This window comes from Sesamum indicum, linkage group LG6, assembly GCF_026168435.1.
Source record: "Sesamum indicum cultivar Baizhima isolate 11 linkage group LG6, ASM2616843v1, whole genome shotgun sequence".
NCBI classification, from domain to species: Eukaryota; Viridiplantae; Streptophyta; class Magnoliopsida; order Lamiales; family Pedaliaceae; genus Sesamum; species Sesamum indicum.
In genome coordinates, this window is record NC_142662.1 from 11,796,472 (window position 1) to 11,820,805 (window position 24,334).

The window sequence follows — 24,334 nt, forward strand, 5'->3', positions numbered from 1 at the left end:
TATAATGTCAATACAGAGTGAGAAGTGAGAACAAAGAATTGATGGACCCGGTACTCATTTTCTAATAGCGTGGGAACTTCTGTAGGTTGTAGCGTACATGTGGTATATTCTACTTTATATTTGCTGATGACCATATAGAAAGAATATGTATTCTTATAGGCTTACCATGAAATTTTGCTTATAGATTTCCTCATGGTATGATTTTTCTGCAAGTGTTCAACCAATTTCTGACAATATGGTTTAAGGTCATCTGCGATTTATTTTTATATGCAAAAGCACTGTAAGTTTCGTATTTATGTGGAGCATGAATCTGCTAGAGCCAAAAATTCCTCCATAAATAAACTAGTATTTGTGTTGGAAAAATGGAATTTTTTATCTACACTTGCTTGCTTTTTCCTTCCTTTTTCATTTTTGATTCTTGTTTTGGTTAGGAAATTTTGAATGCGTCTTTCGTGTTTATGTCATTTTTCTATTTTGTTATTACTGAAAATGCAAAGCTCTCTCTGTTTGTGCAGATAGCATATGGCCTTCTATTCTCTCTTGTCATCACTTTCATATCAGATGCTTTGGGCACAGTACCGAACAAAGCGTCTGTCTTGTCGCAGGATGCTTCTTTTAGGCGTGAATTTCATGAGATTGTAAGATAAAACCTTACCTATTTGTTTGACACTGTACCTCTGTCTATGACATTTTGAACCTTAGTGGATCCTATGCTTCTTCCAGGTGATGGTTGCTGGAAATGATACTGTAGTTGAAGGCTTTGTTGATTGTGTAAGGCTTGCATGGGTTGTACAATTGATTATGGTACAGGATGGAAATGACGCAAACGAGGCACTGACAAGTACTTTGTCTAATGATATGAAAAGTGTTTGCTCATGTTTGGACATCATTTTTGCCAATAATGTTTTCCAGTTTTGGCTGGATTAGATCTTTCATACAGCAGCATATCAGGTTGGTGATTAAACTTTCTGCAAGCTAATTTGACACCAGCCGTGGTATTGCAAGCTCCTTTATTTAATTTTAATCAGGCTCTTGACTGGAATGCAAACTTCCTGGTTTCCTGAATCATGACTAGTCCTAAACTGATGTTGTGTCAAAACCCCATTTGTTCTCTGTGGATGAATTCTTTATTTATTGAGTGATTATAAGATTGTGTCCTTCCTTAATGCTCTATCAAATCCGTGCAGTATGTAATATTGTTTTGGGCTTCTACTTCTTTTCTTTTGGGTTTAGCCATCTTTACTTCAGAGCATGTCATTTTCTGTTCTTGCTGCTTCACTAATTTCTTAAAGGAACTGAAAAGAAAGCATGCTTGCCTTGATATACCACCAAACAGAATCACCCGTACAGAGATAGTTATTGTGAAAATTTTAATCCAATCTAAATAAATACATTCGTCTTGGTTTGCTGCCTGTGATTTGTCATGAGCAGCTGGATGATTTCTCTCTCATGCTTGAATGTGATAAATGAAGTGATTCTAAAAGTGCTTGGATAGGAGGGGTGCTCAACGTATTTCTGGGCTTCTCTTTGTAGGAACTGACGTAAATGATCTGATAGCATTTGCTTCCTGCAGGCTCTAAAGACATCAAAGACATATTTTCTACTTTGAAACAGAGTGCTGCGGAACTCATTGGGGGTTTGGACTGCTTGATGCATCAGGTCCGTATCTTCTTATCTTGTTATGTATTTTATAGTGCACCTTAGTTGCACTAAGGCATTTCAGAGTTTGGTTATACATTAGGTGCATGCAGTTCAAATGTACTCACATAACATTTATTTCAGTTGTCTATGTATCTCGGAGAGATTATCCTTTTCTTAATCTATACTGATTTAGTGCTCTTTCAAGTTTTCCTCGCCCATTACTATGAAGGTGTACATTAAATTTATTTTCTTACCTTGACTGAGATTTATTTATGTTTATTACACAAATCGATCCCACTGTACTAATTACATAGGTTAAATACAGTTATATAATGTCAATACAGAGTGAGAAGTGAGAACAAAGAATTGATGGACCCGGTACTCATTTTCTAATAGCGTGGGAACTTCTGTAGGTTCTAGCGTACATGTGGTATATACTATTTTATATTTGCTGATGACCATATAGAAAGAATATGTATTCTTATAGGCTTACCATGAAATTTTGCTTATAGATTTCCTCATGGTATGATTTTTCTGCAAGTGTTCAACCAATTTCTGACAATATGGTTTAAGGTCATCTGCGATTTATTTTTATATGCAAAAGCACTGTAAGTTTCGTATTTACGTGGAGCATGAATCTGCTAGAGCCAAAAATTCCTCCATAAATAAACTAGTATCTGTGTTGGAAAAATGGAATTTTTTATCTACACTTGCTTGCTTTTTCCTTCCTTTTTCTTTTTTGATTCTTGTTTTGGTTAGGAAATTTTGAATGCGTCTTTCGTGTTTATGTCATTTTTCTATTTTGTTATTACTGAAAATGCAAAGCTCTCTCTGTTTGTGCAGATAGCATATGGCCTTCTATTCTCTCTTGTCATCACTTTCATATCAGATGCTTTGGGCACAGTACCGAACAAAGCGTTTGTCTTGTCGCAGGATGCTTCTTTTAGGCGTGAATTTCATGAGATTGTAAGATAAAACCTTACCTATTTGTTTGACACTGTACCTCTGTCTATGACATTTTGAACCTTACTGGATCCTGTGCTTCTTCCAGGTGATGGTTGCTGGAAATGATGCTGTAGTTGAAGGCTTTGTTGATTGTGTAAGCCTTGCATGGTTTGTACAATTGATTGTGGTACAAGACGGAAATGACGCAAATGAGGCACTGACAAGTACTTTGTCTAATGATATGAAAAGTGTTTGCTCATGTTTGGACATCGTTTTTGCCAATAACGTTTTCCAGTTTTGGCTGGATAAGATCTTTCATACAGCAGCATATCAGGTTGGTGATTAATCTTTGTGCAAGCTAATTTGACACCAGCGGTGGTATTGCAACCTCCTTTATTTAATTTTAATCAGGCTCTTGACTGGAATGCAAACTTCCTGGTTTCCTGAATCATGACTAGCCCTAAACTGATGTTGTGTCAAAACCCCATTTGTTCTCTGTGGCTGAATTCTTTAGTTATTGAGTGATTATAAGATTGTGTTCCTTCCTTAATGCTCTATCAAATCCGTGCAGTATGTAATATTGTTTTGGGCTTCTACGTCTTTTCTTTTGGGTTTAGCCATCTTTACTTAAGAACATGTCATTTTCTGTTCTTGCTGCTTCACTAATTTCTTAAAGGAACTGAACAGAAGGCATGCTTGCCTTGATATACCACCAAACAGAACCACCCGTACAGAGATAGTTATTGTGAAAATTTTAATCCAAACTAAATAAATACATTCGTCTTGGTTTGCTGATTGTGATTTGTGATGAACAGCTGGATGATTTCTCTCTCATGCTTGAATGTGATAAATGAAGTGATTCTAAAAGAGCTAGGATAGGAGGGGTGCTCAACGTATTTCTGGGCTTCTCTTTGTAGGAACTGACGTAAATGATCTGATAGTGAGTCGAGGATTATGTTGATGGATATGCGAGGGTGGGGTACAGCATTTCCGACTTCTGTTAAAAGAGTTCTAAATTTTGCTTGTACGTATATCTGGTACAAGTTGGTTCAAAAGAATTATGAAGGGCTGTTCATTTTGTTTTTCCCTTCCCTCAATCTTTACTCACTTCAACGAGCAGGCCATTCTTTCACGTACATAAAGCACTGGGCCCCTTTAAGTATTCCTTTGGTTATGAGCTTGGTTACATAAAAGATTGATGTGTGGCACATAGAGTAAAATAGGATCAGAGCTTTATCCTACAATAAACCGGTTGCCATGCAAGCCATTTAAAATGGGAGTTAGTTATCCGGTATTTGTGCTTATCATCACATGAGATGCACATTGGAGACTGATTGAGCAAACAACTGTAGAAGGGTCACTGGAACTATTGCACCTCCTTAAACTAAGATACAGTTTCCGTGTAATATGCACTTAGGATATCCACGTGTACTAGTATCCTTAAACTCCTGGTGTTTTAAAGATGCAACTTTTCATATTCTCTTGTGCCTTTTCATGGTAATTATATTATAACACTTTCACTTTGGAAGTGGGGTGTTCCTTTCTTTGCCTTCCAGAGAGGTTTGAGATGTTTTCGTTTTTTTTCTTTTGTTTTTAAGCTGAACTAGGCAGTGGCTGGATGGTGGCTCCATCAATATGCACATTGTTTCTTAATTTCAGAGCTTTGGTTAATGAACCAAACTCTTCCTCTATTTCTTATGTGCAGGGAATGCTTTCTGGTGAACCGACTATTGTTGATGCTGCTGCTGCTCTGCTGAAAGCTACAGTTACTAGGAACCCAAAAGCAATAATCCGATTCTACAGTACAGGCGCATTTTATTTTGCTCTGGCTTACCCTGGATCTAATTCTTTCAATTGCCCAACTCTTCTCAGTGACTCATGTTTATCAAGCTTTTCATGGTGGTGAGGACGCTGCAGTTTCCTCTTCTCTACCTTTGGCGAAACGAAGTGTTTTGGGCGGCCTCTTACCTGAGTCATTGCTTTATGTACTGGAACGTAGCAGCCCAGTTGCTTTTGCCGCAGCAATGGTTTCTGATTCTGACACTCCTGAGATTATTTGGACACACAAGATGCGAGCAGAAAATTTGATCCGTCAGGTAGCCCTGAATCTGCAACTGGAGTTTGCTACTTGTCTTTCATCCCAAGCATCTTTTGTTAACATTTAATATTTACATTCTAAAACATGGTGGTAGTTGAGTCATCCTCAATGCAAATAAGTGCTGCATTTAACTCTCATTTTTATTTGATTTGGTTCTTCAGCATCTTGGTGATTCCCCCAGAAATTGTCACAGCATTGTCATTCCTTATATGACTATGCTCCAATGCCACCAGTGACATATCCAGAGCTGAAAGATAAAATGTGGTGTCATCGTTATTATCTCGAAACTTATGTGATGAAATTAGATTTCCTAATTGGCCTATTGTTGAACATGTTGAGTTTTTGCAATCATTGCTAGTAATGTGGAGAGAAGAGTTAACTCGAAGGCCAATGGACCTTTCTGAAGACTTTGCTTGCAAGGTACTAGAGATTTCCATTGATGAAGTATCCAGAGATGACGCCCCTGAAAAACCAAGTTTTGAGTCAGTTGAGGAGATACCTAATATATCAAAGCAGATTGAGTATATTGAGGGAAAAGCTCAAGAGACAGTATAGGAAACTTGCAATGAAGTATCTCCAAACAAAAATCCTGAAGGGAGGGAGAATTTTCTGGCGGTGCAGAAAGCTTATGAGTGCTTGCAGGTATGCCTAATTCCTTGATCCTGTGTGAGGATCTGTCGTTACTCATAACAAACGGAGACTATATGATTAAGCTTGAGAAAAAAAAAAGATCATATAGACAAGGGATCTTATAAGCTGCCAGATCTTATTTCAAATGAATTAGTCGACTTGTTTAGACACCGTTTTCACAATTAAGCTGTTTATTTGACTGGTAGAAAATGCTCTAAAGGTATTTATGCTGTCAAGATGAGCCAAATGCTTTTTTACACATATAAATGGATATCAGTATTGGTTTTAAATATATCTTGGAACAAGGAAGGACACGGGACTATATATTTATTTAATTCTTAGATATGATACTACCTCATTTTAAGGTTTGGACCAAGAAATAAATTTAAATATATAAATTTAAGTGGCATTTGCGGCAGAGTGAAAATGTAAATCATAGGGCTTTCCTATGAGGTTTGGACTACTTACATATGTTTCCCTTTGGTTTTGTTGCCTCCATCTAATATTTCATTCTGCAATCAATAAACTTCTTGGAATATGATCAGCAAAGTTGGACAAAATTCCTAAGTTGAACCCTACATATGAGGGTTTTTATGAGGCATGTCTTTGGCCGGAATGCAATCCTCTTTAATTGGTTGTATTTCTTCATATTTGAGTTCCATGTTTCATATTTTCTTTTTAGTGATCTACTGCTTTCTTATTCCTCTTCCTTAGGTGACCATGCAAGGATTGCAAGGTCCCCAGACTTGGAGGTTGTTGCTTCTCTTATTGATGCCATTCAAATATGCTGGATATCCTATGCTCCTAAGTGCCATTACAGTGGACAAGGATGATAACAATTTTCTTTCCTCTGATCGAGCACATCTTCTAGTTGCATCCTCGGAGCTTGTTTGGTTGATGTAAATTCATCATCTGCCTTTAATTTCCATATCATTCTTCTTTAGATAAGTACTTGGTAAATGTACTTTTGCTTATGCTATTTCCACATATTTAACTTTCAGATGCGAGTCTTCACCATTCAATGGTGAAGAGCTTGTGAGAGATGGTGGAATACCTCTTCTTGCAACCCTCCTTTCCCATTGCATGTGTGTGGTCCAGCCAACAACTCCTGCCATTGAACCGTCCGCTACTATTGTTGCTAGCATAATGCGAACCTTTTCAGTTTTGAGTCAGTTTGAAAGTGCGAGAACGGAGATGCTCGAATTTTCAGGATTAGTTGATGACATTGTTCATTGCACTGAACTTGAGCTTGTTCCTGCTGCTATTGATGCTGCCCTGCAGACCATTGCTCACTTTTCTATCTCCTCTGAAATTCAAAATTCCCTTCTGAAGGCTGGTGTGCTGTGGTAAGATAGATCATTATATTGTTATGATTATGCTTTCATCAGTTTTCTAGCATGAGATTCTAGTTTCTGGAAGTTTGCAGAACACTACTGTTTCTGTTATGGATTTCTTGACCGTCCTTTATATTTATCGCTTAACCTGGCTCCAAGTGACATATTAATCAGTGACTTAGCTTCTATTCGTTCATTACTTTTCACTCTTTTGCCCATATAATTCTTCGCAGCTCATATATGGATGTTGAATAATGAAATTACCCATGTTGGTCTATTGATAATGCTCTTTGTGCTCATGTGGATGACTTTGTTGCTGGCATTTTCTCTGTGTCTGTCTGAGCTTGTATAGAAAATTTATTTGCTTGTGAAGGTGGTCATATTTTTATTTTTTTAAATTGAACAAAATGTTGGAACTCTAGTGTTGAAGATGCTTTGTGGTGACTATTCTTTGAATGGCAGTAATGTACTTTTTCTACGTGAAGTGTGAAAAATTAAGCTTTATGAACAATATGAATTTTGAAGCCACTGCATCAGCTGGTACATGACTGTTACATCTTACAAAAACCACTCCGATGTTTCTCAAAAAACTGTCGTACCTTGATGTTATTGTTTTCTCTTGTGGTCTGTTACTTGAATCGAGGTCCATTTACAAACTTGAGGGTTCATAGAGTAATGTTTATTTGTTTGGTACCTTTTGTTGAGTCAATTTGCTTGCGAAGAGAGTCGAACTTTTATTTTAAAATTGAACAAAATCTTGGAACTATTGTGTTGAAGGTACTTTATGGTGACTATTCTTTGAAAGACAAAATTTCTTTATTCTACGGCACAGTGGAAGTTTTATGGTTTATGAACATTGTGAACTTGAAGGCCTCTGCATCAGCTGCTATGTGCCTGTTATATCTTAAAAACCACTCCACTGTTGCAAACTGCTTTATCGTGATGTTATGGTCTTTCTCAGGTGGATTATTTTGTTTGAATTCAGGTCCATTTCAGAAACTTGTGGTTCTATAGTCACTTTTTGTTTGTTCAGGTACCTTATACCATTGTTGCTCCAATATGATTCGACGGCAGAGGAATCAGATAAGAGAGATGCACATGGTGTTGGAACTAGCGTTCAAATAGCAAAAAACATACATGCTGTAAAAGCATCTCATGCCTTGTCAAGGCTTAGTGGTTTGGTTAACGAGGCGATCCCGACACCCTACAATCAGGCTGCAGCTGATGCCCTTAGAGCTTTACTAACCCCTAAACTTGCAAGCATGCTGAAAAATAAATTTGCAAAAGACCTCCTATTCACATTAAACTCAAACTTGGAGTCCCCTGAGGTAAATGCTGCAGATTTTGCATTTTGACAAAGAAAAAACATATTGGGTGCTACTTGAGCATTGCCTCATATCTGCATATTTTCTTTGAATGTTGTGAAACTTAGAGCACTATAACAGGGCAGGCTTCTTAACATACCTTTTCTGATATGTAGGCAATACTTGCTTCTTCTTCTTTTGTAAATACTTTGTTGGTTCTATTAGAAGTAGATAACTGAGGAAAAAAAGAGAGGAAAGCAATATGCTCTACATGTTTGTTAAAAGGTTTCAAATTGGCTTTAACTACTTGGTATGTAGTTGTCATGAAGATTCTATAACTGATTCAAGTTTCTTTTTTTTTTTCTTTTCCCGATTTACTTTTTTACTAGCAAATTCGGGTATGGTGGTGGCATGGATGTTTTCTGGACGTTCTGCATTTAAATCTAGAGAACTCAATTTTCCTTTGAACTGTCTTTTGCACTGGACATAGTATTTAATTTAAAGAATCTCTTTCAGGTCAACTATTGGTTCTTTAAGGGAAGAGGTTATTTGTTTGCATCTTATAGAGTATCTTCTTCCGTATATCTATCTTGTCAGATCAAAGAAATTTGGTGTTGGGCCTTAAAATCTATGCCCTTCCTATCTATGACTAGTTGTGAAGTTTCCATACATTTCTTATGTTTGATATGCAAACCTATTTGCACATTTTCCTCTTCCCCACCCCATAAAAAAAAAAACAAAAACACAAAAAAAGAAGCTTTAGCACCAGAAGTTCTTTTCACGAGCCTGAAGGTTTTATTTTTTGCATAATGATTAAGAAAAGGGTATCTGTTATGTGCAAGCTATAATTCTAATCTATATATAGGTTGTCTTTCTGATAATAATTGGGGTGTGGGTGCTACTTTCCATAACTATCTAGATTGAAAATGTTTTAAACACATATACTGTAGTTCCAAGTGATGGCCATTTGTAGTGCTCTATGCCATAGTTGATGACCTTGTGGGACTATCAGATATCATGACATAGTTTCACTTGATCTTTCATTTACAGATAATCTGGAATTCCTCCACTCGAGTAGAACTTTTGAAATTTGTGGAAGAGCAGCATGCAAGCCTTAGTCATCATGGTTCATATGACCTTAAAGATTCGCATTCCTTTGTTTATGAAGCATTATCTAAGGAGCTCTATATTGGCAACGTATACTTGAGAGTCTATAATGATCAACCAGATTTTGAAATTACTAAGCCTGAGGACTTCTGTCTTGCCCTTGTTGATTTTATATCACATCTAGTCCATAATGCACCTGCTGCAAGCATGGATACTCATGTTAATAGTGATGTAACCACTGATGGATCTGCCGAGCAGCATTCTTCTGATGATTCTTCAGCATCACTTGATGGGAAAAGCCTGGAGAGGGAGGATTTGGAACTAGTTAAAAATCTTCAATACGGTCTGCTATCCCTTCAGGTAGAGTCTGGTTTTTCGTCTGACACTTTTTTTGTCACCCTTGACACCTTCTTTTCTGTAATTTCTGTAATTTCAGCTCTTGTTGACAAAGAATCTGAATTTAGCTTCAGTGCTCTCCACAAAGGAGAAGCTATTTCCCCTCTTTGAATGCTTTTCTCTTCCTGTTTCTTCATCAAGCAACATTCCTCAGCTATTTCTACTTGTTTTGTCACGGTTGACAACATATGCACCTTGTGTGGAAGCAATAGTCGCAGATAGCTCTGGTCTGCTTATTTTATTACAGTTGCTTCACTCATCTCCCAGCTGCCGTGAAGGAGCTTTGCATGTTCTCTATGCCTTGGCAAGCACGCCGGAGCTAGCTTGTGCAGCTGCAAAGCATGGAGGGGTGGTTTTCATTCTTGAAGTTCTCTTGCCAATACAAGGTTTTTCATTCATAGATAGCGGTTTCTTAAGAATTCTATCTTGCGCTCTAAAATGGAAATTTTGTGTAGAAGAAATTCCGTTGCAGCAAAGAGCCGCAGCAGCTTCGCTATTAGGGAAGCTTGTTGGCCAGACTATGCATGGGCCTAGAGTGGCGATAACTCTGGCAAGATTTCTGCCTGATGGCCTTGTCTTGGTAATCAGGGATGGTCCTGGTGAAGTAGTTGTGACTGCTCTTGAACAAACAACAGAAACTCCTGAACTTGTCTGGACTCCAGCAATGGCTGCATCGTTGTCTGCACAAATAGCAACTATGGCTTCGGATCTGTACCGTGAACAGGTGAAAGGACGTGTTGTTGATTGGGATGTACCTGAGGAGGCCTCTGGCCAACAGGAGATGAGAAATGAACCTCAGGTATAACTGCTGTGTGCTGCAGATGTACTCTTTTGTTTCTGATTGATTACATGGATGTTCTAAAGAACGCTAATTCTGTTTGATGACTTACATCATGTATTGCTGTCTAGGTTGGAGGGATCTATGTTAGGTTATTCCTGAAATATACCAAATTTCCAGAGATTTCTTGAAGGGCTGCTGGATCAGTACCTTACATCCGTTGCCGCCTCACAATATGATGGCCAAGCTGTTGACACTGAACTTCCTCTACTTCTTTCTGCTGCCCCGGTCTCTTTACTTAGGATGTACCCCGCTCTTGCAGATCATGTTGGATATCTTGGTTATGTGCCCAAACTTGTGTCTGCAGTAGCCCATGGAGCAAGCAGAGAAACAATGGCTTCAGAAACCTATGTATCTGAGGATGGTTCGTTGCATGCATTTGCAACAGAAGGGGCCTATTGTACCAAAGTACGCGACATACTGAGTGCCTCTGATGTAAGTCATGACTCCTTAATCTGTGTTGCATTTTATCTGACCTATTATTCTTGAGTGAGTTTTTCCTGAAATTTTTAGAACAACCAGTAGCTAAAACCCTTGAGTTGTGTTTTTTGCATGAATTGGTCAACGGCTGGCAGCTTTATGTGGTTGGTCAGCATGACCCATCCCCTGCTTAATCATGGTTTTGTTTTCCATCAGATTTAGTTGCATCAAATCTTGTTACTTTTAACCTTTCTTTTTTAAAAAATTATAAGCAGTCAGTCTTTCAACAAAGATAACTTCCAGCCGTGGGATCTTCCATGTTTCCTTTAAAAGGACAAGGAAAAACAATATGCACACCAAAATGAAAAGCTCTAAAAGGATTAGTAGTTTACAAGTCCTTGTTAAAAGCTTTTCTTGAGGTATTGTGATTGTTCCGTGAGTTTATTGATTAGCATGCGAGAATACTAAGTGAATAATGATTTATTTAGGCTTAAGAAAATTAAAGCTGCTGAGAAGATATCTTCGTTTCACATGTATCTTTGATCTGCTTTGCACTGTAGATGCAGGCTTATTAAGGAGTCTTCCATACTCTCGCATAGGATGGGCAGGATAAGGTCAGCTAATAGTGGGGTTTAGTTTGGATCTAGGTAATAGAACTGCCACGATAAATAGATCATATGCTCTGAATTTGTGGGTTGATGAGGCATAGTGCATGAGTTTTAATACATTTAGTGGGTAATGTTGTGACACTGCAGATTATCAGGAAACATGGAGTGTAAATGAATTTTTGAAAAGCATGAATTGTTCTGAAATAATTTACATGCCAAATGTATGTGATACATGAATTAAATATTGAAAAGCATATTTTTTTTTAGAAATAATTTGCACACCAAGTATATGTGAAACACAATTGACAGATATGATGGTTTTTAGAATTCAATGGATCTTTTAGTAATTTAATATTCAGAAAAAGATGTCTTATTTTGTTGTAACGAATCTTCCAATAGACGTTATTGGTGATATTCCTTTTTTTCAGTCAGTTTGGGTAAGATTGAAAGTGATGAGCTCCTGCTCAAGTATAGTTTCATTTGGTAATTTATTGTGAAGCTCTGTGAGATTATATGTATCATGAATGATTATGCTACTCAAGATTGGTTTATGATCAGCTACCCTCAAAACCCTTCTATTGTATTTGGTCTCTGAAATATGCGCATGTTAATAGATCTAGATCTGAAACTTTGAAATAATTAGGCAGGCTATTCAATTTGAGAATTGGAGTTCAATGGGTTTAGGTCTTGAATTGGTATCCTTTTGTCTATACCTGTGTATCATCCACGAATGGTACTGTGATGCCAATCAGGATCACCATGAACTCTGTGCTTCCTGTCCCCATCATGTCTTAATTCATATGTACTTTGTGCTGACTTGTATTGAAGTACTCTAGCTCTTTGCGGATATTGGGGATCTGAATTAAATACATTATTCAATTTCTATAGGCAGTTGCTCCTCATCTTGTAATAAAAATTGTTGGAGGTTTTCGCTGGTTTTACTCAATCCAGGCTTAGAACTCGGCTACATATTGCACAGTTGGTGAAGGTGAAGGATACATCAGCTAAACGTAAGCAATATAGTGAAACATAATATCAAGTTGAAGTTAGTGTCATTTTGTCTCTTTGCTTAACAGATGATCCGACAGTTGTGTTTTGTCATATTTCATCTATTCTGTCTATTTTAACAAATTTATGCATCATGATTGCCTGCAAATTGTGGTGTCCTAGAAATCTTGCAATCTCTTGAAACTCAAACAACGCAAATATACTTTGTTTGTAGTTTTTTTGTTTAAAATTATGGGGCAATAAAATGATGTTTGAACTTTTTTTTGCACCAATCTCTGATCCGTGCTAGATGGTCTAATTTCCATACTGTTTCCTGCAGGCAACGAAGAAAATTACACCGCTAAATTTGCGAAAGACTTTCAGGCAGATTTGAAAGTCTGCTTAGAGGGAGACAGCGAATACTCCTTTTGTTCCCCAAGCCATCTTCCTTCTAGGTAATATATTCTATGGGATAGGATGCTATCCAAATGAGTTCAACTCTGGAATTTTCTTCTGTTTGTGGTTTCGGTAATGGCAAAACTATGGACAATATTTTATAGTTTGTGAAATTTGCATTGACTGGTGGACCATTTACGTAACCTCATACCACTTTCTCTGTGAAACTATATTGTTGGGCTTTGGCTTAGATTTTGAAACTACTATTCCCTGCAGCTACTCGGCTGGCGATGCTGATATAAGTGCACATAAGAGTCCGAAACAGTTAGCTCGTCTTGTGAATCTAGGAGGTACACCAATTAAGGAATTTTAACGTTTGTGGTAAATATAATCTGAAAATGTCAAACATATAATACACCATCTTTTCATCAACAGGCTATTGTAAATTTGGTTTAGCATGAAATTGAAATGAGATTCACTATTTGCAGACTATACATAGTGTTTGTAACTTTGTAAAAGTATTCGCATTTGTGGTTTCTCATCCAACATAAGTTATGGTACCCGTCGCATGTGCAACTTCATCAAATTTGTCCTGTTACCCTCTAATTTATAGTTCTTTCTTTTTTGTCTTCATCTTTCTTTTAAATTCTTCCAATGAAGTTTATAACATAATTTTCTTTCAGTTACATTTGCTACACTTAGTGAATGATGTTTCCGGAAGTGCTTAAGTATTGGTGTTTCGTGGTGCAGGTGACTATTCATATGCTATCATATCATTTTTATCATTTGTCCCCCAATGTTTTGTGTTGCTGGATTCTCATTTTCTTGAATTTTTGATTAATTGGAGCATATTTTTTCATTGTTTTTGCTGCTCTGATTTAATTTATAGTAATAATAGTGTGTGTGTTCTACCACCTTGCATATTGGCTTCTTTGCTGCTGAAACTCTGTTCTCTATTTTCAACATTCTTGTTCATAGCATATATAGTCAACTAACATATTGTAGAACTCTCGTAAAGTTAATCTGCTCTTGTGGTAGAGATTGTGTTCTTGGTTGAGTGCTTGGACTCACGTTGAAGTAACTTCCTCCTCGCTTATAAACTCTTTGACAACATAAGAATTGGCGGGTGATTAATACAGTTGTTGAACAAAACCTTCCAGCCAACAAGGTGAGCATCCTCATACACTCTCATTTATTATTTGAACGGGTATCAATAATACATAAGTGGTGTTCACACTTTTATTATAGTATAATATAATAATATATATATATATAACTGTAAATGAAAAGCATACTAAGTTATTGTGTATATTATAAATTTGTGAATGATTTGCTATTTTATTTCTTCATTTATGACTGTCGTTAATATATTCTCATTTATATTGTAGGTATTAATTAATTTTGTCAATTTAATTATTTTATTAGTTAGTTTCTTTGACAACATAAGAATTGGCGAGTGATTAATACAGTTGTTGAACAAAACCTTCCAGCCAAAAAGGTGAGCATCCTCATACACTGTCATTTATTATTTGAACGGGTATAAATAATACATAAGTGGTGTTCACACTTTTATTATAGTATAACATAATAATATATATATATAACTGTAAATGAAAAGCATACTAAGTTATTCTGTATATTATAAATTTGTGAATGATTTGCTATTTTATTTCTTCATTTATGACTGTCGTTAATATATTCTTATTTATATTGTAGGTATTAATTAATTTTGTCAATTTAATTATTTTATTAGTTAGTTATTGTTGCACGTTTTTCTTATGTGCACATAACAAATAATATTTATAGTTCAACAAACGATTAAACTCATTGTTCTTTATCTTTTTTTAATATTTTTTTACTAATTATTTTTTAATATTTACTAAAAATGCCTCTATTAAATATGAAAAATCAGAGAATTTTAATTATATTTATTATTTCTCATCGCTCCTCCTACTATGATAAAAAACCATGGATATAATACTTTTGAATTTTTTACAACCTCAATATTAATAGTATTCTGAATGGGCATTTATGTAAGTCAATATTATTATTTTGGTTTCAAATTTTGATTATAATTTATTTTATTTTGTATTATGTCAAACAAAAATAATAATTTTAAAAATTAACTTATTATTTATATTAAATAAAGCTCTTAAGAAAGATCATTTTTAAAAACTAAAGTTATTTATTATAATTTTGGTCAAGTTTATTAAAAAAATAATGTTAAGTAGATTATATAATTTTATTTTAAAAAGTTACTTATTATTATTTGTTGTACATATCTATTAAATAATTTTATTATTTATGTTTAATAATAATTTATTAAGATATTTTCAAAATAAATAATAATTAAATTAAAAAAAATAATAAGAAGAAGTAATTATGTCTTTGTAGTTTATTGTTACTTTATTATTTATATTAATATTAATAATTTGAAAATGAGATAATTTTATATTGGATGTTTTGTTATTCAGGTAAGTCCTGCCATTAACTTTATTATAGATTTTTTTGTCCTTTTTGTTTTTTGTATAAATGTCTTGAACTCTAAAATAATATTTTGTTTGAATAACTACTAAAATTAAACATTATCTTCATAAATTAAAAAAATTATCTTTTTCACACTGTTAATATTAAATTTATAAATAGATGATTATAAAATATATAATTATATCCACAAATGTGAAATTTAAAATAATGCCTAGTTAACTACTAAACAAAAAATATAGCTTATGAAATTCTTTTGAAAACAAAGTATACCAACAAATGATTATTCAGGACTTTCATCGAGGTATTGATGAATATTATATGGATTTGTTTTAAAATTGATAGTATAGCCAAATTTGGAAGATTTTTCAAATATTTAGGAAAAAAAAAGTATAAAAAACCCATCGGTGGGACTGCATACCTAACTTAATTTCTTTTTTTTTTTCACTTTATGTACTTTAAAAAATAAAATTAATTATTAGAATTAAGAATAATTTGTGTATAAAATTAAACTTAAAATTAAATGATAAGGACTTTTAAAGAATCTACATGCATTTTATAATTATATTTGTTGTATTATTTATGAATTGTCATTATAATCATTTCATATTATTAGATATATATTTATTCGCTTTATTAGGCAATAAAAAAGAAGAAGAAAATTGAATTTATTGTACAAAAAAATAAATAGTCCATGTTTTAGTATTGTGTTTATATATTTTTGTGTAATGCATACCTAACTTAATTTCTTTTTTTTTCCACTTTATGTACTCTAAAAAATAAAATTAATTATTTAGAATTAAGAATAATTTGTGTACAAAATTAAACTGAAAATTAAATGATAATAGGACTTTTAAAGAATCTACATGCATTTTATAATTATACTTGTTGTATTATTTATGAATTGTCATCATAATCATTTCATATTATTAGATATATATTTATTCGCTTTATTAGGCAATAAAAAAGAAGAAGAAAATTGAATTTATTGTACAAAAAAATAAATAGTCCATGTTTTAGTATTGTGTTTATATATTTTTGTGTATATTTATAATTATCATGTAAAATTAGGAGTCTGGACATAAAATGCTGACTTTAGAGCTGATCTTAAAAATTATAATTACATCACTCAGTTGACATTTTTAGTCTTATATGTACTATATATTTTTATTTTTATAAGTGTAAAATTAAAATTTTGTCAATATTGTTGAACAATTCCTAATGGATTAAGTGTGAAATTTTGAATGGTGTGTGTAATTTTAAAATTTTTTGAAAGAAAGTGTAAATTTTAATTTTTAAGTTAATATTGCTTATTATTATGTGATTAATTACTATTTAATTTTTAAGAACTAGTCGTCGTGTACATAGTAAATATTATAAAATTGAATTATTTGAATATCTAAATGTGGTTCTAATAATTAAATATTATAATCATAAACACAGAAATGTAATAATTATTTTGATTATATAAACATAAATCTTCTAATAATTAAATATTATAATCATAAACACAGAAATGTAATAATTATTTTGATTATATAAACATAAATCTATCTGATAAAATTTAGTAATGTCAAAGTGTAAGTGTGAAAAAATATGACCATAAAAACAAATCAATTTATAGTTTATTTTGAATAGAAATAAAGATGAGGGATAGATTAGTTTTATAATTTTATTAATTTTAATTTTTATTATATTTAATGTTATTTGTATTTTATTAAAAGTTTATAAATTAATTTATTATTTATATTAAAAATTATAATATGGTCAAATATGTTAAAATATTTAATGAAAATTAATTTTGTTTTTGATTCATTTGAAGATAAAAGTTCTCTAATTTTTATTTTAGAAAATTGATTTTATTTAGTACTATTTGTGGTAAATATTATTAAAATAATTTCAAGTCAATTAATAATTAAATTTTAAATAGTTAAGATATGTGAATAATTAATTATAACTAAATTTATAAAAGTTCTCTAATTTTTTATTTTGAAAAATTATAATTTTTTAACTATTATATACGATAAAAAATTCATTGAAATATTTTCAAAGAAAATAATAACTCAATTTCAAGTAAAAATTTATCTTGAATTCTTGTAGTTTTTTTTTAAATTTAAAAGTTTCTAAAATAAATAATTTAAAGAATATTTGGTGCTATTTTTTTTTTCTTATGGGTGAAAAGAACATGTTCCTTGGTTAGTCGGTGATCTTATAAATTACATAAATTTTTAGTTTTGTCATTGATTTAATATTTTTATATACATTTTTGTACTTATAAAAATGAAATATAATCTGCATATGTGGAGTCAGATTAATATTATTATATTTTTTTTATAAATAAATTGGAATGATAAAAAAGTAATATCATCGTTGTTTTTTTTTCTAATAATTATTTTTTACATTCACTTGACATTAACTTTACTAAAAATAGCCTCTATCATGGAAGATGGAAAAACTAAAAAAAAAGTCAACGAAATTAAAAGCACTCACCAATTTTGCATTTATTATCTTCTCAACCCCCACTCCCCCATTTATTATAATTTTGGTCAAGTTTTTTTTTGAAAAAAAAAAACTACCTCAGCTAAATTATATGTAAAATTTAGTATTAATTTATATTTATATAAATTAAAATCACTATATCTTTATAAAAGATATAATTATATCTACAAAATACAAAATTTATTAATTCTAAGATTAACTACAAAAGAGAAAAAATCATGACTGAAATCCTTCTAAAAATAAAGTATAAAAGTAAAATAAGTTTATAATTAATATAAAAATAAAGATGAGATGTACAAATTAATTTTCTCTATTTCATATTTTAGTAATGAATTTCTTTATATATCTGTACTTAACTTGTAATTATGTTTTAGATTACAAGTAGCATATTTTAATTTTATATGTACCAACAATAATAATATTCAAAATAAAATTAATTAAGTCAATTATTGTTTTAAATTGAAATTTAATAATATTTTATATTATTTGTATTTGAAAATTTTGTATTACTTCAAATCTTATAAATTTTATATTCACCTCAAGATACTTGGTACTATAAAAATGTGGAAGATATATTTTATATTGCTTCTTTATAAATGTTTACGGATAAGTAATTTTGTAATTAATTTATTTACATATAAAATTGTAATAGAATAATTTATTATATTTCATGTTTTTTTTAACAATTATACCTTTTTTCGTATGATACTAAATTATTATATTATGTGTAGTAATTTAATTAATTTATGTTCAATTTATTAGTTGGATTTCAGCTAGATGTTTTATGAAAATAGGATTCTAACAGTTTATACTTATATTATAATGAAATCATTATTTATTATATTTCAAAAATCATTATTTGTAATGAAAAAGTTATAATTATTTCATTTATCTTATAATCTCATAAATTAAATAATTAAATTTCATTTATCTTGTAGCATCCAAAATATTCACTTTAATGATCCCAACGAGCACTGGCTACATAAGTGTATTGGTTCTAGTAGTTTAACCTCTTCCATCAAGTATTAGACATGTCAAATTATGTTCCTTGTTATTGATCTCCATCAATCAATTCTTCATTTGTAAACAGGTATTGCTCGAGGACAACGTCAAATCATGCACCAAAGATAATCTGAGCAACCTCCTCCATGGGTGTCAAATTATGGGGAAAAAGGTCTCATCAAGGACGAACACATAGCTCAGGACTCTTTGGCTGTCTCCAGTGTTTGAATCCTATTGCTCAGAACTATGCCGTCACAGAAATAAATATGGTTGCTGCTCTATTGTGCTTACTCTTCAAATTAATTAAAAAATACATGTTTTCTTCCGAAACAAGTATTTTATTTTAAATGGTCAAATTATATTAAATTATCACAATTTGCTTTCTAAAATTTTGGAATTTCTCACTTTGTCATTCAACTTAGGGCCGTTTGCTTGGGGTTAGGATAAATAGTCTAATTCAATAAAAATTTGTTTCTTGTTTATTTGAGTGTTGGGGCTTGGGCTTGTGGCCCAAGCGTGGCCACTATTATTATTACTTAAGTCTAGTACGTAAATCTATCAATATGTGGGTATTATCTTATTTGAATTTAGACTCCTTAAATGTTCATTGATATATTTATATGTTTTACTCAAACTCCACCCTTAAAATATTTATTGCATTTTAAGTCATTTTATACCTAAAATAATTGGATCTGATATGACTCTTATGTTACATAGTAGATTTTTCAAAATAAAAAATGAGAATTTTTACAAATTTAGTTATAATTAATTATTAATATATCAGTAACTATTTGAAATTGAATTATTAATTAGCTTGAAATTACTTTAATAAATATTTACCACATTCTACTAAATAAAATCAATTTTTAAAAAATAAAATTAGAGAACTATTATCTTCGATGAATCAAAAATCAAAATTAATTTTCATTAAATATTTCAATATAAATGTAAAAAATATATTTTAATATAAATAATAAATTAATTTATAAATTTTTAATATAATACAAATAACATTAAATATAATAAAAACTAAAATTTATAAAATTAGAAAACTAATCATCCCTTTCTTCTTTATTTCTATTCAAACTAAACTATAAATTTGTTTGTTTTATGGTCATACTTTTTCACACTTACGCTTTGACGTTACTAAAGTTTATCAGATAGAACTATGTTTATATAATCCAAATAATTATTACATTTTTGTGTTTATGATTATAATGTTTAATTATCAGGACCACTATGAATTGTCATCCTTTTCTTAAAAAAATATTAGCAATTTTTATAAATTTTAAGTGACGGATGGGTAAATTTATTAGACAGAAGCAAACCTCATGAGTAGTAAATGTAAATTATCAAACCGCATGAGATCTACGTGTAATTATACCAGATCTCAAAGAAAGAGAGTGTAATTATTTGAGCCAAATTGCATAAAACCTCCATGTAATTTAAAAACTCAGCAAAAGCCCCCCTTCTGATTTGAAAATAGGCAAAACACTCTCTTTTTCTAATAAATTACATAGTAATATAATAATAAGCAATATTAACTTAAAAAGACTTTTTCCAAAAGTTCTAAAATTACACACACCATTCAAACTTTCACACTTAATCCATTAAGAATTGTCCAAAAATATTGATAAAATTTTAATTTTCACTTATAAAATAAAAATATAGCGTTAAATTCATTTTGATCCCTGTGATATAACAAAATATCAAAAAATCCACCCCCCCCCCCCCAATGAAATTTTTAATATAAAAAATTACCTCTATGTTACGAATAAATAATCAGACCCCCCCATGATCAATTTGAGTCTATTTTTTTAGAAATAATAACTAAAACACCCCTTCTAGTCAACTGGTCAAACTAGGCTTATTAATATATAATTATTTTAATTCATAATATATATAATTTATAATTATTAAAATATATTTATAATATATATAATTATAATTTATAAAAAAATTTAAAATAACAATTAACCCCCCCCCCTTCCTCCCGGTGAGACAGTGTAATTATTTGAGCCAAATTACATAAAATCCCCATGTGATTTAAAAACTCAGCAAAAGCCCCCTCTTCTGATTTGAAGTAGGCAAAACACTCCCTATGTCTAATAAATTACATAGTAATATAATAATAAGCAACATTAACTTAAAAATGAGAAATTACACTTTCTTCAGGAAGTCCTAAAATTACACACACCATTCAAACTTTCACACTTAATCCATTAAGAATTGTCCAAAAATATTGATAAAATTTTAATTTTACATTATAAAAATAAAAATATAGTGTTAAATTCATTTTGATCCCTATGATATAACAAAATATCAAAAATCCTCCCCCATGAATTTTTAATATAAAAAATTACCCCTATGTTACGAATAAATAATCAGACCACCCCCCATACCGCCCCCTGATCAATTTGAGTCTATTTTTTTAAAATAATGGCTAAAACACCCCTTCTAGTCAACTGGTCAAATTAGGCTTATTAATATAGAATTATTTTAATTCATAAGATATATAATTTATAATTAATAAAATATATTTATAATATATATATATATTTTATAAAAATTAAAATAACAATTAAACCCCGCCCCCCTCCTCCCGGTGACCTTTCCTCCCCCAACCGTCCATTTGGGCATCATCGGCTGCCCAGATCTGGCCGACCGGCATCATCCTCTTGGGCGACAACTACTGCTTTTTTTTTTAATTATATATATAATTAATTTTAATTTAATCAAAATAATATTTTATTATATAAATATTAACTAATTTTTATATAAAAGAATATTTTATTATTATTAAAAATGAATTAAATAATTATTATATAAATAATTTAATTATTAAATTCATATATATATAATATTATATATATTACAATTGAGAGAATGGAAAAAATATTAAAAAAAAAGATACTTTCACAGAAAAATTGCAGTCTAAGCGCGTGTGACCCAATTTTTGTACGGAGGGATTTTTTTTAACTTTTTATAGCATAGGGGGAGTATTTGATGCTTTAATTTTCATAAGGAGTTCTTTTAACATTCCTATTACAGGGGTGTCTCTGGATTTTTTCCTAAAATTATATAATATAAACCTCATTCTATATATTAGACTAAAAATATTAATTGAGTGATGTAATTCTAATTTTTAAGATCACTTCTAAGGTCAAAATTTTATGTCCAAACTCTTAATTTTACATGAAAATTATAAATATACATAAAAATATATAAACACAAATATGATATATAATTACAGATATACTAAAACATGGACTATTTTTACACAATAAATTCAATTTTGTTCCTTTTTTTATTGCCTAATAAAGCAAATAAATATATATCTAATAATATGAAATGATTATAATGGTAATTCATAAATAATACGACAAATATAATTATAAAATGCATGTAGATTCTTTATAAGTCCTATTATCATTTATTTTTAAGTTTAATTTATTTTATTTTTTAGAGTACATAAAGTGAAAAAAGAAAAGAAAAATTAAGTTAGGTATGTAGTCCCATGGTTGGATTAATAATATGATTATAATTATAAATTTAACAAAATTAATTAATACCTACAATACAAATAGGAATATATAAGCATAATATTAAAGAAATTATGAATAATTAGACTACATTCAAATCTAGTCATGAAAACAACAAATCACCATTAAATCTAAATATAATACAAAATAAGGAACAAATAACTTATCCACCTCAATATTTCAAATAATATAATATAATATGATTCAAGAAGACAATTGAGAAATGATTAATTTAAAGTTCATTATACTTATATCACTTTTAAAAATGAGAATTACACTTGTTTTCAAAAAAAAAAAAATTCTAATTTGACCATCTTTGTTAAGGATTGGATGAAAAATATTGACGATAGCAAAAATGTTACACAAATTTTTAATTTTACCCCCTCAATCACATTTACATGTAATAATGTTTGTACTTATAAAAGAATATATGATAATATTACCTCCATTTCATATACATAATCTATATTCATCCTAAGTACAAAAATATACATAGAAATATTCAATGACTGACGAAATTCAAAATTTATATAATTCTTATTTGCCTTAATAATGTACAAATAAAATTATGTTTTATAAAGTTTAATTTTTAAGACCACTGCGCGACCAGGTAAATATTCTTTTCGCCCATAATTTAATAAAAAACTGAAAACATGGAATATTCTTTCTCCTATTTTCAAATTATTTATTTTAATATGAAATAAATAAACTTTTAAATAGAACTTGAGATAAAACTTTTACTTGAACTAAATTATTATTGAAAATATTTTAATGAACTTTGACAATTAAGAAATAAAAAATTAGAGAACTTGTAATTTTAATAAGTATTTACCGTAAATTCTAATAAATAAAATAATAATTTTGTCTTCAAATAAATTAAAAATTAATTTATTTACTAATTGTATTGTGAAAAATTCAAAGTAAGGATATGTTCGTAATGTTTGGTTATATACATTAATAAGCTGACCATATATTATAATTTTTTAATAAATTGAAGTTTTATTTTAATATAAATAATAAATTAGTTTTTTTTTTGATGTTATTCAAAATCAAAATTTAAAGTAATAGGGGGAGTATTTAAATCAATAAATAATAAATTTAAATCAATATTAGCTTACATATAAAATTAGAAAACTGACATATCCATCTAACTTTTTTTCTATTAAAAATTAACACAAAGATATCATTTAATTATTAAAACCACTACCTAGCAAATTATTATTTTTTAAATTATAAAATTTATTTATTATATACACGTAGAAATACCACAACAACAAGTACAAAAAAATAACTACCCACATAATAAGTTAACAAAATCAATTAAAAGAAAAATAACAAAACAAGGAACAACCCTTAAACAATTTATTTAATTTTGTTTAGCAAATTCGATCTTCATCTAATAAAGTGAATAAATATATAATAATATGAACAGTATGATTATAATAGTAATTCATAAACAATATTAAAATATATAATTATATAATATGTATGTAGACAACTTTAGTATTATTCTTAGTCTAACTAATTACTTTTTTTAGTACAGAAAGTGCATTAAAAAAAAAAAGAAAAAAGTTATTTTGTTATTTCGTTATTTTAGCCTTTAATATAATATGCATGTAAATAATTTTTTTAAAAATCCTATCTTAAATTTAATTTTTTTTAGAGTACAAGAAGTAAAAATAAGTGTCATGGTCACGTGATCCAAATATTTACATATAGAATTATTTTTTACTTTTTTTATTATATATTTTCCACAAGCTACTGTGTTTTATCTAATATGATTTTTTATCTCTAATGTTTACAAATTCTTACGGATTTGGTCAAATTTCAAACCAAATCTATAAAAATTTATAAACATTAATGTTAATGTTAATTATGTACATGAAGACTAGTCCATAAAAATTAACTAGTTATTATTATGAATTAACAAAATTAATTAAAAAAATAGCTAAGTTGCCATTAAAACTTTATTAACAAAATAAGCAACTAACTTGACATAATTAATGAATAAATTTAGGATTAACTTCAAATAAAAAATTACATTTTCCTCCAAAAAGTTCTAAATTACACACTGAAACTTTCATTGTTTTAGGCTTAACTCTT

The 24,334-nt window shown here is 30.2% G+C and overlaps 1 protein-coding gene, 1 long non-coding RNA gene and 1 pseudogene across 3 annotated transcripts; all 3 read left to right on the top strand.

Moving 5' to 3' along the window:
* Nucleotides 1–512: 512 nt before the first annotated feature.
* LOC148787778 (nuclear pore complex protein NUP205-like) lies at nt 513–4,979 on the top strand. The gene is made up of 7 exons (XM_088882245.1): nt 513–638; nt 724–951; nt 1,574–1,659; nt 2,485–2,607; nt 2,693–2,920; nt 4,292–4,682; nt 4,846–4,979. Exons 3-6 carry the CDS (start codon nt 1,651–1,653, stop codon nt 4,490–4,492), a joined length of 561 nt encoding a protein of 186 aa, XP_088738371.1. The 5' UTR covers nt 513–638; nt 724–951; nt 1,574–1,650; the 3' UTR covers nt 4,493–4,682; nt 4,846–4,979.
* LOC105180068 (dnaJ homolog subfamily C GRV2-like) lies at nt 4,611–12,907 on the top strand (annotated as a pseudogene). Its single transcript, XR_016065861.1, has 10 exons — nt 4,611–4,682; nt 4,857–5,326; nt 6,029–6,213; nt 6,316–6,660; nt 7,682–7,976; nt 9,003–9,419; nt 9,496–9,841; nt 9,911–10,254; nt 10,365–10,728; nt 12,649–12,907. The product of XR_016065861.1 is annotated as a dnaJ homolog subfamily C GRV2-like (transcript).
* Nucleotides 12,908–13,904: 997 nt separating this feature from the next.
* LOC148787779 (uncharacterized) lies at nt 13,905–19,064 on the top strand. The gene is made up of 2 exons (XR_016066232.1): nt 13,905–14,202; nt 18,778–19,064. It is a non-coding gene; the product is annotated as an uncharacterized LOC148787779 (long non-coding RNA).
* Nucleotides 19,065–24,334: the final 5,270 nt, after the last annotated feature.

Excerpts from the sequence above, each read along its gene's own strand:
- LOC148787778 (XM_088882245.1), top strand. Across the intron at positions 2,608-2,692 it reads GGCGTGAATTTCATGAGATT|GTGATGGTTGCTGGAAATGA; the intron begins GTAAGATAAAAC and ends TGCTTCTTCCAG. Across the intron at positions 2,921-4,291 it reads TTCATACAGCAGCATATCAG|GGAATGCTTTCTGGTGAACC; the intron begins GTTGGTGATTAA and ends TCTTATGTGCAG.